The sequence below is a fragment of the Lytechinus variegatus genome, chromosome 1 (assembly GCF_018143015.1).
Source record: "Lytechinus variegatus isolate NC3 chromosome 1, Lvar_3.0, whole genome shotgun sequence".
NCBI classification, from domain to species: Eukaryota; Metazoa; Echinodermata; class Echinoidea; order Temnopleuroida; family Toxopneustidae; genus Lytechinus; species Lytechinus variegatus.
The window spans coordinates 15,929,890-15,945,586 of record NC_054740.1 but is presented as its reverse complement, the minus strand read 5'-3'; the positions used below and the strand labels follow the sequence as shown (position 1 = coordinate 15,945,586).

The following is a 15,697-nucleotide window of genomic DNA, read 5'->3' as shown; positions in this document are numbered from 1 at the left end:
GTCATCAAGAAGCGATCAGGAAGTACCCGAAGCAGAGAATTATAATGATTCATTAAAAGATTTTTAAAAATATTTTTTAAATATTTGTTTCTATATTTGTTTGCTTTGACTGTAAAAATGAATTAGTGATAAGCCAATTTGCAAACCAGGGCCAAATTTACCAGATTAACTTTGCTATTTAATGGTACCCCCCCCCCCCCGAAATCATTGGCTCTGGTTGGATAGTCAACATTGTCGCCATGGCAGTTACCATTGGATGGCTAAGTTACTATTACTTTTATGTAACGGGGCCCTGTGAAAACATGGGAAGGTCACTCTGTACACCGAATCTGCTTATATATACAGCCGAGGGAAAAGTGCGTCTAGAAGGGTACCCGTTTTTACAGTCAGATGTCGTTGACGTCTTTAAGAAAAGAGGTCGCCCTTTCAGTCCTGATTACATTTCTCGTAAGGTTTAGGGTTGCAAGCTTGGTTATGCGGATTACACCATTAGTGTTCGAATTGGTTTTATGAATTTCTCCCGGGGATAGGTTTGACAATATAAAGTTTCCGCTATCACGACGCGGCCGCTCTCTACAACGCACCAATTCCTTTGAAAATGCAAGTCAAATCGTCAAATCACATCGAAGAGCTGAGAGGCTTTTGTCGAAAATCGGTGTACCAGGACAGCAGATCATTCGGTGATCTGCACCGGACGAACAATTGCAAATATGTCATCGTCCAGAGTCACGAGATGACGCTGCTGCCCCGGTCCACCAACTTTCGACGCAAGCCTCTCAGCTCTCCATTATTTGTGATTTGACTTGCATGTTGGAGCGACAGTAGAGAGCGGCCGCGTAGTGATTAGGAAACTTTGTTCGGGTCCATTTCGAAAGCTCATTTCTCAGATACTGTCTCCTGGATATAGTACCCATTATCATGATTATATTCTTCACTTTTCGAGTATGCTACTTCTGTAATGGTACATGCTTATATTATCTATTTACTGAATTCTATATCGTCCATGTATTAAAAACAAGATTAATCTTATATTTGAGATTTGTGGTATGTCGTTTCCATTTTATTTGATTGCATTGATTGATTTATCATTTTTTGTAATATATTACGGGGGTGGTTATGAAATCATTTAAGCTGCGCTTGTCATGGGTGCCAATCGGTGTTCATTGTTGGGAAACAAAGTTTGTTGTTCTCAAGTTGTAAGGGTTTATTTTTAGTTTGGGGAGGGGGTCAAACGAGTTTTAAGTTTTGTATGGGGCCAGACATGGCGTTAAGCGTTGGGTAAAATTCACAAACATCTGCCCTAGAGAGCGAAGAGAGAGAGATATTTTGACATGATATGAAAGAATACATCATGTTTCACCCCTGTCCTTTACTTTCCTTTTTTTATTTTCCTTTTTTTGGTCATGAAACGTTCCGGGGCCATGACCCCAAGCCCCACATCTGTACGCCAGCAGGGAAGGGAGTAGTCCTTAAGACGGATTTGTTAGTTTTATCTGTAAAACATGTCTAGGTAGTACCGTGAGGTATATGTCAGGACTAGATCAATACGAGCGCGCCAGGCGCGAGCCGAAACTTCTTTAAAATTTGACCTGGAAAGGGACTTTCTCTTTTCTGTTTTTTTTTCTTGACTGTTTTCCTTTTCCATCAATTTGTTTCTAACAATTTCTGAAAGGAATTAATGGTTTTATTCAATAACAATAAACATTACTACGGGGGATACGACTGCCCCCCACCCCCCCCCAAAAAAAAAACGGAAGGGAGAAAGAAAGGGAAACGTAGTGGGAGGGGGGGGGGAAGATTATTGGATAATTATATTACATCAGATTTGTTTAAATAACTTTATGAAAGATAATTTGCTAAGGGCTTATGTGTTCATCATTCCTGGTGTTCGCATTATCTATTCAATGAGTAATACTCCTGTTGTACTAAACCATCCCGTTTTCAAGTCAATATACACCAAATATATTTCATCGCACTTGGACTTATTATTGTTTTATGTCGTGACATATGCTTCTTTTTCATGACTACTTATAGGGATTGCCCATTTTAAGATCTGAATATCAAACATTTCCTGTCCGCTTACGTTCACAAAAGTGGAGTGCTGAGATATGTCTGCTCATAATGAATTCCTAAAAACAGTCCTTAAAATGTCCCTTTTTTTATTTGAATGTAAACAATTTTCAGCTCGCGCTTTGTGCTCGCATCATTTGGTTAGCGAAATACGTATGGTCTTAGAGAATTCTTAAAAACAAGCATTAGAATGCCCCTTTTCAAGTCTAAATTTCAATAATTTTCACCTCGCGCTTCGCGCTCGCAATATTTTGATGAGTGAGATACGTATTATGTTCATGATTACGATGACTACAAAAAGTGCTTCGTGTGTTTAGGTGCAATTCTAACAAAATCAGCAATATGTTGAGATTATGAGAAATTAACCCGGTGCATCAGTTATACCTAAAGATCCTGCACTGTATCACATCCAGATGCTCGTCATAAATTCCTAAAAAAATAGTCCTTAAAATACCTGTGTTTGGGGTCAATATATGCAAAAAAATCCAGCCCCCGCTTCGCGCTTGCATTGTTTGCTTAGTTGTACAGGCACGTATCTTGATTACCCAAATTTGCTTATAATGTCCCCCTTTTTAGGTCTGAATATCAAAAATTTTCAGCTCGAGCTTCGCACTCGCATTACTTAATCAGTGAGATACATATCCATTTAATGAGTACAGTCTTAATGACAGCATATCTGTCGGCGCTTCGCCTGCCCACTAAGTTCTCACATACTGATATTATTACCAATCTGAAGTCTACATATATAAAAATGAAGTATACATGAAATATTTTTCGTGTGTATCCTTCTAATATGAAAAATGTATACAAAAGTTTGTTGTAACTCTTGTCAAAATGGCATATAAACAAATCGTTTCCAAAACAAGCCGATATCTTCATCCCAGTTCCAACAAGTTGCGCTTGCCCTGCCCCTTCGAATCATACCGTTCAGCACGGTACATTGTGCCGATTTTTCGGACATAAATTTCCTAGGTCACCCATGCATAGAAGAGGGGCGCTAGTGTACCTGTGCTTACAGATGGGTTTGATATTTAAAAATGATTTTTTTTTCTTTTAAACAACAACAAGGCGAAAACACTTATGGGTTTGGTTAGTTACATTTGCAGAACATTATTATATATATATTTATTTTTTTAAATCATCTCTTTATTGATAAATCATATGAATCATATAACACAGGTAATAGACATATAAACCCATGATATCAGTTCTTGTCGAATGAGATACAGGGTAACATGACATAGGTGTGAACATAACATTGTAACAGATACATGGACGGAACATAAGTATAAACATTGTACAAATAACAGAACATGAGTGAAGTGCGCAATTCGAGAAGAAACTCATTGGAAAATTGTAAATTCATCGCATATTTGAACAATTTTGATATTCAATTAATTAATTATAAATGTGAACCAGATAAATTTGAGTAAGTTTTTACAAGTAATGATCATAAATCTAAACTTAATCTATACATATTGCATTATCCAGTTCAAATCGACATCCGGCAGATTAAAGGATAGGGGTTAAGAATGAATGACGGAAAGAGATAGAAAGAGAGAGAGAGGGGATAGAGGAAGAGGGAGAGATGGGAAGAATGAGAACTAAAGAAAGAGATAGATGATAAGAATAAGAACACGGCAAAGCTTAAAAGTATACACATTCTCTCACATGTTAATCTGCTATTGATATTAAGGTAAGTGCAGGAACATTCGCTGCTGAATAAGGCTTAATAGTAGCATAATTCGAGGGGGGGGGGGTGTTCTACATTCAAGTCGTAACGGTAACATTATTAAGATGAGGTATAGAGAATTAATTACATAAGTTTAAAGGGTAAGTATGTAGTTTATATCAATAACGTTCCTGCAATAGGCAAGAATTGGCTTTATAATAGAATATCTTGGCATAAGTAAATTTATCTTAGTCTAGGTAGGCTCAGATTTAGCATTGTAAATTGCATATGAGGTAAATATTGCAATGTTGGAAATCAATCTAATGTGGTTCTTTATTTTGACAGAGTGACCAGTTGACCTTAGAAGTTTAGAGATTTGAGTTTTGTTTTCTTTTATTACCAGACCTCTCGACCCAACCTCGAAGCAAATTAGTGAACATCTAAAACCCCTATCTTCAAAATCGGACACAAGAGATTCGTACTGTTCATTTTTCCTTTTCCGTGCTGCATCTATATTGGGTTCAAAAGGGACAATGAGCTCGCCTAAAGTTACATGTTTTCTTACATTGTTTTAGACAACTTTCGATAGTTGCTACTATATTGGCGGGAATTGTGCCTCCATTTATCATATATCCTGGAATATCAGCATAGAGTTGCAGTTGATCTTCCTCAACAGCAGGCTTCATAATGGATACCGTATACCCTAACACACTATCATGCCTATAATTAAAACGTTCCTGGTCTAATGCTATGGAGAATGAATTCAAGATATGACAAAGTGTTTCATGGTTCCCACATAAATTACAATCAGTGTTCATTCTTTTCCCCCATCTTTTTAGGTTGTCCTTAGACGGGCAATGTGTTAATTGCTGCTCTTGTTATAAAACTAAGTACACCTTTGGGAAGGTCAGCGATCTCCAGGTGAGATCGCTCTTCTCTAATTCAACCAATCACCCTGAAAGACCAAAGGGGAAACCTGGCCACGCCAAAAACCTGTGACTTCATCTGAGAGGGTTACTTTGATATTGTTCTTAGTTTTCTTTCAATTATCACCACTTGATGATATACATGTATATATATCATACATATTATGTGTATATTTTTTCACATTAGACTTATACAAGCATATCCTTTCCATTCCATTCCATTCCTTGTTTTTATTTGGCAACAAGTCATGATTGACTATTTTTGCCACCCACTGTATGAAAAGTAGGGTAACAATTCTATCTATTATTATTTTTTTTATATTATTCCTTGTATATTCATTCCTTTTTTCTATGAAAAAGCAACAACAACAAAACATTTAAATACAAAAGAAACAAAATAAGATTTCAGCAAACAATAGAGGGATTACTTCCCGAAAACGATAAGGTTGTTGATCGACGATCTATGAGATATTTTATGAAAGAAAATTCATTCTTTCATTTTTCTTTTCATGTTTTTCTTTTTCTTTTTTTAATTCTTCCAAGATACCATAAAATCGGAGCTCCCGATCATAAATTAAATTGGGGAAATCATATACCGATTTACAGAAAATCAACTGACTTCTGAACATGAAAATTGTTAAAACGTATTTTGAGGACATATAAAATATTTTAGGTAGGTAAGTTGGAAACGTAGGCCTACGAATATCTATATTTTATTCCATTTCATCGCCGTGCCGTGCAGCCGGATTGCGTATCCAGCGAAATGATGAGCGAAGTCGGCGGACAAAAAGCCACAGCTAGCAGTAGCTGCTTGGGCCTAACTCAGCCTCAGGTAACCCAGGGACGCGGGCCGGCGCCCAGGAGCTCACCGTGCACCCGTGTATTTACTCATACTCATGGGGCAAGGGTAGATTATGGTCAAAATGTCTTGCAAGATAATTTGTGAAAACAGAAATTATGCACTTACCATGATATGGATGATGGACTAACGAGTGGTAGTATCCAGACTGGAAGTGGAACCTCAAAAAAACGAAAAGGGGAAATTCCCCGGGGGGGCCACTTGCATTGACGGGTGGATACCATGCGCGACCAAAAAAACACGTAAAAAGGATGTCTTTTTCACAATAGGGCACGTTACATACGTAACGTGATAAGGGTGTCTAAAACACAAAAATAATGAAAAAAGGGTATCTATTTCGCTAGGACCCCCTAGGTAAATTACGTGTTTAGGGTCAAATTTGTGGGGATGATAAAGCAAAATTAAAATGTTTTATAAAGGATATACTTTTCGCCCCAACACTACGTGTTTAGAGTCCGACTTACGTGAGGTGTAGAAGGTGGGGTCATACTAAACCACATAAGGTAAAGCTGATGGAAGGACCCGTAACAATAAAACATTCCCGTACTTGTTTAGGGGTTATGCCAAGAGTATCGTTTTGTTTGCAATACTTGTTAAGGGTAGGGTTTCACACGCCAATACTTGTTAATTGGTTCATTTTCAGAATATGGAAATAACATGTTTAGGGTCCTTTTCGAGACCCCATGGCCGCACATGGTATCCACTCGTGAATGGAAGTGGCCCTCCCCTCTAGTTCTCTCCTACCTAGCCTGTAGGCTTCTTGGGAGTAAAAATCATCTACTTTACGTAGGCTTACTCCCCACACGCCTAGCGCGGCAAGCCATAGGCCCACACGAAGGAGTTTTTGGAGAAAACAATGTTGCCCCAAAATACTTGATTTGTTTATCTTGATAGCATCATAATTATGTAAATGGATAATAACACTAAATCCCCCCATAACGTATATATTTTTCTTACACTAGAATTAATCCCTATATGAAGAAAAATGATGTAAGAAGATGAGCAGATACTCACCGATGATCTTGTCACCATTTTCCTTCTTTGTTCGTAGCCTAGTTACAAGACACGTATAAGAGAGGGCGACGATATCATGAGCAGTGCCAATTTAACAAAAAATTTAAAAATCAATCGGCTGATGAATATCGTTAATTGTAAAATACTTGCATTAGTCAATAAATATTATTGGGATTTGATTTTTAATGATTAATGATTAAATTTAATGATTATTGTGTGATAGTGTGGGTGGTCATGCATGGCTGTTCTTAGTTGGTGGAGCGATTGATCTGCTTAAAAGAGAATGAAACCTTTGGAACAAGTAGGCTTGTGTCAAAACAGAAAAATTAAAGAATGAGGACAAAGATAGTTTGAGAAAAATTGGACAAATAATGAGAAAGTTATGAGCATTTGAAAATTGCAATCACTAATGCCATGGAGATCCTCTAATTGGCAATGCAACAAGGATGTGTGATGTCACATGTGAACAGCTTTCCATTTAATAGACTCTAATATACCCCAAAAATGTCTCGTTTTGCTTTTTCTTAAGGTGATACAAACTTGTTTATCCATAATTTATTTTTTAAAATATGCATTTACATGCCTTCCGATAGAAAAAACACATGATCTACTCATAGATGTGATAAAAGAGGCAGTTTAAAGGGGAATCCAGCCTTGGCCATAAAATGTTGTGTTGGGAAGGAGAAAAATAAATTAAACAGAATGGTGAAAGTTTGAAAGAAATCGGACAAGCAATAAGAAAGTTATAGCTGCTTTAAAATTGAGATCACTATTGTATGTAGATTTCAAATTGGCAACAGGGTAAGTAAATTATGACAAGGGGCGAGGACAACTTTCCCATAGGCCATGTACTTTATTATCAGGGATTTGTGGTTTTCTCCTAAGTACCAATTTCCCTGGGGCAGTAATCTAAATATAATCTAGGTAGTACTATTGTTTTATGTCCTCATGAAAGAAAAATATAATTTGAAATAAAACTTTTGGGAAAAATGACATTTTAGCCATAATATGTATTGGAGTACATGGAAGAGTAGTCATTGCCTTACATTACTATGCCATCCCATATGCGGCCAATTTGAAGTCTCCATGGGTATAGTGATTACCAATATTTACAACTTTTAAAAATTCACAACTTTCTTGTTGTTTGTCCAATATTGTTCAAACTTTCACCTATCAACTTTTTTTTTTTATAAAAACAAGTTTTTATTTGTGTTGGATTCCCGTTTAAGTGAAATTTATAGGCTACTAAAGTAATGGGGAGAGTTGTTCACAAGTGATATCACACATCTTTGTCGCATTGCCAATATGAGGATCTCCATAGCATTAGTGATCGCAATATTCAAATGCTTATAACTTTCTCATTATTTGTCCGATTTTTCTCAAACTTCTGTTGATCTGTTTCTTTGATTTTCTGTTTTCACACAAGCTATCATATTCCAAAGGTTTCATTCTCCTTAATTCCGGTAATCAACAAGACTTTGGTTTGCTAAATTATAGTGACATCACCCACCACCACTATTCTCAGGAGACAGGCGAGATGCCAGTTTCATTGATAATATAGTTTTAAAAAAAGAAAATGCCCAAATTGTGAAAAAGGTATATCCAAAGAATAGGAAACATTCTACTCTCAGATAAATTTAAATAGTATTGAATGTTCTGCGGAATGGAATGAAAAGAGGTTGCGAGTATGAAGTCACACTGGACAAAAACTTGTCTCCTAGAATCTGCGACTTAGCCACTCAGGCCTACTGTTAATGGCATGTTTCGTTTAAGTTAGTAGCTCATATATTTGTACTGTACATTATTCTTGCTTTACAGCCACGTCCAGTTGGTCATACACTATTGGATGGGTCAAACGGGAAGCCATGCCAAGTCTCTCACAAAGACAAAGAAAGCAAAGGAGAGAAGGGATGTAGATAAAAATGATCGTGCCGATTCCGCCAGGCGTGTTGTGAAAGTCATTGATAGCGTAGAACAAGAAGAGGGTCTCGGGGCCAAGGTTAAAAGGAGCATAGGATGTGAAGAGGTAGGTCTTTCAACTTTTTGTTTAAGGGTTGATTTTCAATATTTGAAAATTGGCGCCGCTTTTCTGACAGCAGCGGCAGTGATGGCGGCGGTGGCGACGTCAACATCAAATCTTAACCGAAGGTTAAGTTTTTGAAATTACAGCATAACATAAGTATATTAACCTGGTTCATAAAACTTGAACATAAGGGTAATCAATGAACTTTATAGAACATCTTGCCTGAGTCTCAAATCACATGATTAAGGTCAAAGGTCATTTAGGGTCAATGAACTTTATAGACCATGTGGGGGGAGTCAATATCAAAATTTTAACCTACATGTAAGGTTAAGATTTTAAATGTCATCATAACTTAAAAAGTATATGGACCTAGTTCATGAAACTTAGCCATAAGGGTAATCAGATATTACTGAACATCCCGTGCAACTTTCAGGTCACATGAACAAGGTCAAAGGTCATTTAAGGTCAATGAACTTTGGCCATTTTAGGGGGTATTTGTTGAATTACCATCATAACCTTGAAAGTTTATGGAACTGATTCATAAAACTTGGATATGAGAGTAATCAAGTATCACTGAATATTCTGTGCGAGTTTCAGGTCACAGGACCAAGGTCAACAGTCATTTAAGGTCAATGAACTTTGGCCATTTTGGGGGAAGTTGTTGAATTACCATTATAACTGATATTGTATAGGTTTAGTTCATAAACCTTGGACATACATGTAGTAAGAGTACTCAATTATCACATAACATCCTGTGCGAGTTTTAGGTCACATGACCTAGGTCAAAGGTCATTAAGGTCAATGAACTTTGGCCATGTTGGAGGTAATTATTAAATTGCTGTCATAACTTTCAAAGTTTATGGATATACATGTAGTTTATGAATTGTGGATGTAGGGGTAATCAAGTATCACTGACAAATCTTATGTCACATGATCAAGGTCAAATGTTATTTAGAGTCAATGAACATAGTATTGTATCATTATTTGAATGGTGGTTTTTGTGAATAATTATTTTATAGTAGTTTCAAAGTCAGCACTGCTGTATTGAATCGCATAATGCAGGTGAGACTGCCAGAGGCGCTCCACTTGTTTTTTACAGGATGTGGTATCAGTATGCTCATTATTTAGCATTCATTGTAAACAATAATAAGAAAGCAATTATGAAATATAAAATATTTTGGCTTAACAGAGATGAATGTTAATACTATACAACAAAGTATTTGTACATGTAGATGATGGACATGGAAGAGGAACAACATACAAAGTGAAAACTTCTTTTTACATGTTACAAGCAAAATGATTCCATATTTATTCTGTGAAATCTATCAAACTTTGCTTTATTTGTTTTCTGTTTTAATTTTTAAGAATTTTTCAATTTAGTATCACTAGTGAGCTAGAGAAAAGAAACCTTTGCTATTCATAGAGAACATTGTTGTCAGTTTGCGACTGTGCTTTCCAAATCAATCATAAATGTTTTCATTTATAGTCTTATTGCAAAGTTGCAACAGAAAGTATTGATATTCTCTGAAAAGAAATTGCAGCCAATATTTTTCATTGAATAAAAATGATAAACATCCCAAATACTTACATGTATTATTGACTATTATGACAATAATCTGGTAGGTTTTATTATTGTTACATGTACCTATTTTCTACTGATGTAGGTGATTATGATGATGGTAAATAGACTTCATTTAATGGAAAATGAAATTTTTAGAACAAGATAGCTTGTGTGAAAACAGAAAAATCCAAGAAACATATTAACGGAAGTTTAAGAAAAATCGGACAAATAATGAGAAAGTTATGAGCATGGAATATTGCAAGCAATATGCTATGGAGATCCTCCTAATGGCAATGCGACAAAGATGAGTGATGTCAACTTTTTCATTACTTTTGTATATATATTTCACTTAATCTGTCTCTTTTATCACATCTATCAGTAGATCATGTATTCTTTCTAGGGAGGGGCATGTACATTAATATAGATTTTCAAAGAATACATTATTGTTAAATAGTTTGTATCACCATGAAAGAGCACAAAGAAAATTGTGGGGGATAGTATTTCATAGTCCATCAAAGGCAATTGTTCACATGTGACATCACACATCCTTGGTGCATTGCCAATGGGAGGATCTCCATATCATTATTCATCGCAATATAATGCTCACAAATTTCTCAGTATTTGTCCGATATTTCTCAAACTTTCTTTGTTTTATTCTTTGAATTTTCAGTTTCCACACAAGCCCACTTGTTCCAAAGTTTTCATTCCCCTTTAATGTATCTAAATTAAAGTTCTAAAGTTTTATTTCAAATGAGTGTTTAAAAGAATTGCAATTAAAGGTGGCTCTGCCTCTGAGTCTCTTTGGACCATGCAAATCTATTTGAATTCAGAAGATGAAAATCACACAAAGTTTTGCGTGATTATTCGACTTATTGAAGATTGACGTTCATATGCAGAATCTGATATATTCTGTCTTTTATTCAGCATGAATACTTGGATCCATTCCTTCGTCTAGATGAGTTTGATATATCAAAACCGGCTGGCTTCCCAGATCATCCCCATAGAGGATATGAGACGGTAAGAATGATTATCTATTTCCGTGCTCTTTTAATACTCTATAACCCCGTCAAAAAATTCCCCAAATAAAACCACCTAAATATGTAAATTTTGATTGGAGAAAGTAAGAACAAATAAGATACTTCATGAAGCTGTTCTTAAAGTCTGTGCATGGCTTTTCAATTTGACTTTAATTTGCCTAGCAATTGTGATTTAATAGTGATTTTGACAGTATTTTCTGCAAACTGAAATTTAAGTGTGGAAAAAATATTTTCCTGTAACATTTTCCTTTTGTGATCTCAAATCCCGCCCAACATGCTTGAATAATACTAATTTGTAATTTAATCACACATTCTGATCTGCCAAATCTGACAGGATATTAGGATGAAAACATGATGTGCATTATACAAGTGGATGTAAATTGGTGAAGGTTATATCACTATCCCAATCTTAGCCGTCCTTTGGCAATCGGCCCATACCGGATCTTCTTGGGGGAATTCCTTTAAGTCACCAGTCTCGGAGTCCAAGCTCAGCTTTAGTTCAATTCAATTTTATTCACATCTCTTTAAAAAACATCAAATGATCAAGTTTACAAATCAATACAAAATAAGATACAACATACATTATAAAAGAAATGTTAAAGATGAAGTGAGGAGGATGTTGGGGATAAACAAAAGGCCATTGGCCTGTCAAGATAAATCCCTGAATTTACCCCACTTCAAAAAATAATACAAAATAACACGTTACAAACACAAATCTAAAAACATAAAAGGCAATAAATTAAAAATTAGATTATTCATATTCAAAGTTAAATAAATACAATTTATGTTTTCTCCTAAAAGAGCAAATAGTTTGACTTTTTTGAGGTCATTTAGCAAGAGATTCCAAGACTGTGGGCCTTTAAAACTGACAGTTGTTCTTGAAAAATTATAATGGTAAAAAGGTACATACATTTTATTGGCATTTCTTGTGCAATATTTATTCATGTTTATGTTATATTCATTTCAAAGTATTCATTAAAATATTTTGGGAGCAATTGTTTCCACCATTCAGCTTTCGAAAGTAATATTAGTTATTTCAATGTGATGTCTGACAACCATTTCATCTTCTGAAAAAGTGTGAATTTTAGTCTTGTATTTTTGTTCCTGAATCTTCCGAATCAATCCAAATCAGGCAACAAAGCAAAATTCTGATGAGGAAGGATATGTTATAACAATGCAAATTAACAAACTTTCATTTCGGTCCAGAAATTCGGAAACAGCACTAATTATGTATAAAGTTAGCTATAGATTAAGCAGTGCAGTAGTACAGAACATTTGCAAGTATATTTGATAGTTGACCCACCATTCTGTTACTATATTTTTCTTTCTTTGATACTGACTTCTTTCAGGTGACATATATTCTAACAGGCTGTTTGGATTTTGAGGACTTCAAGGATAACAAAGGGACTATAGATAATGGTGATGTACAGGTAAATCAACTCCAAATGTCTCAGTATACTCAGTATACATGTACTGTACATTGCATCCCAGAAAAAAGGAAACCATAATTCACTGTAATTTTGTCTCTCCTGTGGAAGTCCCATTCCAATGATGCTTTGGCACAGGCACTAATCTGCATTCCGCTGAAGGCAGTGGCTTGAAGAAAAGTATGTAATTCAATGCAAGTAACCTGACTGTTCAAGCTCAGCGCACATTTTTTTGTTCTAAATTATTAAGAGTAGAATATATACAGTACAAGTAAAACAAATATAATCAGGCATTTCCTTCAAAAGTACTGTGAGAATTATTAATTATCGATTAAACTGACAATACTACTATTTGTCAAACAGGGCATCGCCCCTCAGGAAAAAATAATAATTGCCAGACCAACCTTGAATAAATGATTCGACTATACTTTCTCAAAGCCTGATATATTTGTTTACAGTTATATGACTTGGTATATATGTTTAATATGCAATGGTCCCCTGAGCCCAGAATACTGACCAATGTTTTTACATTTTATCTATGGTCATACAGTGGTTATCTGCAGGAAGGGGCATTGTACACACAGAGATGCCAGCTGGCGAGGAGAGCTGTCATGGCCTTCAACTGTGGATAAACCTTACCTCAGGGGATAAAATGGTAGAGTCCGTGTACCAGGACATAAAGAAAGAGGACATTCCATTTGCAACAGAAGGGGGTGCCAGTGTCAGAGTGATTGCAGGGGAAGCCTTGGGGAGTAAGGTGAGTGACATAAACTTGTTGAATGACTAATGTTTTGGGTGAAGGCAGGGGCGGGGGGCCCCGAGGTGATTTCACCCCAGAATTGTTAAAAAGAGCCCTGGAAAATCCCAATTCAGGGAAATGTAAAGTTTTGCCAATCAGATTTAGGAAGTAGATTGTGAAAAGTAGCCCCCGAATTAAAAAAAGATTGATTTTTCTTAGGTGAAAGAATAAACTGTCACTTCGGGAAGGTGATCTGGATGCACTGTTTTCTTAGCTTCCAATTGAGAAAGAATGAATCCTATCAATTTGCAATCCAGATTAGCTGAGGGGTAATTTCCTTTAATTTTTAATCTACCCCCCCCCCCAAAAAAAAAGATAAAAAAAATGAAATTCTACTTCTCTTTGTGTATCAATAAGTCATGGTATTTAAGATCACTAAGGCACAGAGGCAGTGATTTTACATCTCATGATGCATATCTCATTGGCCTCTTCCCCTGCATCTATTGGGTCTCGTCCCACATAGTCTTATCTTAGTTCAGCTACAACCAGTGTTATACAGTAGCTACGGAGGACGGCAGTGTCAGAGTGGCCTAACCAGCACAGAAGATATCTGACCACCGCTCATCATGAAATACACTATTTCCGACCACCACTGATTCCAAATGAAAAGTGTTTCATAACTAACTCCTTGCTAAGAGGATTTGCACTTGCGTTCATTTCCACCTTTTATTGTTTTATTTTCATGGTTTACAATAAAGCAAACTTATATTTGATCAATAATAGTTTTATTTTTCAAAGATTTGCTGTCAATTTGTCATTACATGATGTTCATTCCCTTTCCACTGACTCGGCTTAAAAAACTTTGTATTGCCATGTAATTGCGACCACCAATAAAAAGGCTTTAGCTAGAACACTGGCTACAACCAGTTTATCGTTAGCAATTCGGTACAGTTGCAGTACCATTTTGTCTAATTGCCAGTTAGGCTATACCACTTTTGTCGACTATCCTTTTGGTTGAACACCATTCATTCTGATGTGGTAATGAATCAAAATTATAATTTGATACAGTGCAAAATAATTTGTAGACCAGGTTAGTCCATCTGGGCATTAGACTAATTGAGAATTAGACTATGAGGGAGTAGACCAACTTGTAATTGGACCTGAATCACCCAATCTTAATGAGAACAAATGGAGAGTAGACCAAATGGGTTTAGGCCAGGAACCATCATAAAGCTAGACCACCTGCTTGGAGATAAACCCATCTCATTACCTGTAGAAAAGATACTAGTACAAGGGGAAGATCGGACACTTCGATGATTTTTTGAAACGCTCGATAAATGCTTATAGGGATAGGCGCCCAACAGCGTTGAGTAAGTAAACCTTCGCATATCGGCACGCTACTGTGTATAAAACATATGGGGGAAATGAGAAAGGGGAGTTTGGAGATGGTTCAAGGGTGGGGCATGGGAATAATAATGTTTTATTAGCAAGGAACCTCTGAAAATATATTCATCTCCAATAAGGGGGAAATAATTGAAGAAAAAAAAATTTGAAATGGAAAAATTGTCTATTCCTTCAACCCTTCACCATTTCTCTCATACGTTTTGTACACAACTATCTTGCAATACGCAAAGGTAAAAAAAGGTTGTTACTTACTCAACGCTGTAGGGCGCTCTTTCCGAGTGTTTCGTTACACGGTCCAGGGCGCGACAAACCCGCTTGCCCGCTTGCCCGGGGCAAGTGAAAATGACGTGCGGGCAAGCACTTCTCAAAGTCAATTGCCCGATCGGGCAAGTGGTTGTTGCGTCTTTTTTCTGTACCGTTCCTCGTTTTTCCATAAATCATCAAAAATCCACACTCAAAATCATGAATAAGCCTTAAAAAATAGCGAGTAGCGCAGTTTCAAATTCCGAAATTGCGTTATTTTTTCTGTACCACGTATTTCCATACATGGTACCAGGTATGAAAAAAATCAATGCAATGGCCGGGAAACAGTTGAATGTAGTATAGGGGTCCATTATGACTACCATCATGTGCAATTTCTAATGCACATTTTCCCCCTTCCGATATCACAATTCTGTGATAAAATAATTAGAATTACACAGGAAATAAATCACAGTCTAGTAACCGCGCATTGGTGAGTTGTCATTCGGCTTTGCTTTTCAAAACGGCCTATTAACATCAAAAATAACTTGCCGTATTTGTTGATTATAACTTAAAATTCATTTGTTTCCCTTTTTGAGGGGATGAGGTAAATATCAGACAATAAATCATCAAACAAAGCTCCATCTATTTTACAAGGCCGGCGGGAGGCTCACGCACGTGCGCATACTAGCTAGCCAGTCTGAGCTCTGTCTCTCTGCCAGAGC

At 36.4% G+C, this 15,697-nt stretch overlaps 1 protein-coding gene across 3 annotated transcripts in view; it reads left to right on the top strand.

Annotated features, from left to right (window-relative positions):
• The first annotated feature begins 5,206 nt into the window (after positions 1-5,206).
• Positions 5,207-15,697, top strand: part of LOC121407164 (pirin-like) — an 84,361-nt gene continuing 73,870 nt past the window's right edge. For 2 of the 3 annotated variants that reach the window (XM_041598115.1, XM_041598129.1), the window contains exons 1-5: positions 5,207-5,341; positions 8,360-8,567; positions 11,050-11,142; positions 12,512-12,592; positions 13,140-13,346. In XM_041598115.1, coding sequence (XP_041454049.1) covers positions 8,388-8,567; positions 11,050-11,142; positions 12,512-12,592; positions 13,140-13,346 — 561 coding nt within the window. In that variant the 5' untranslated portion in view covers positions 5,207-5,341; positions 8,360-8,387. Of the gene's footprint in view, positions 5,346-8,359; positions 8,568-11,049; positions 11,143-12,511; positions 12,593-13,139; positions 13,347-15,697 lie in introns of all 3 variants that reach the window. The other variant, XM_041598123.1, reaches the window with a different exon arrangement.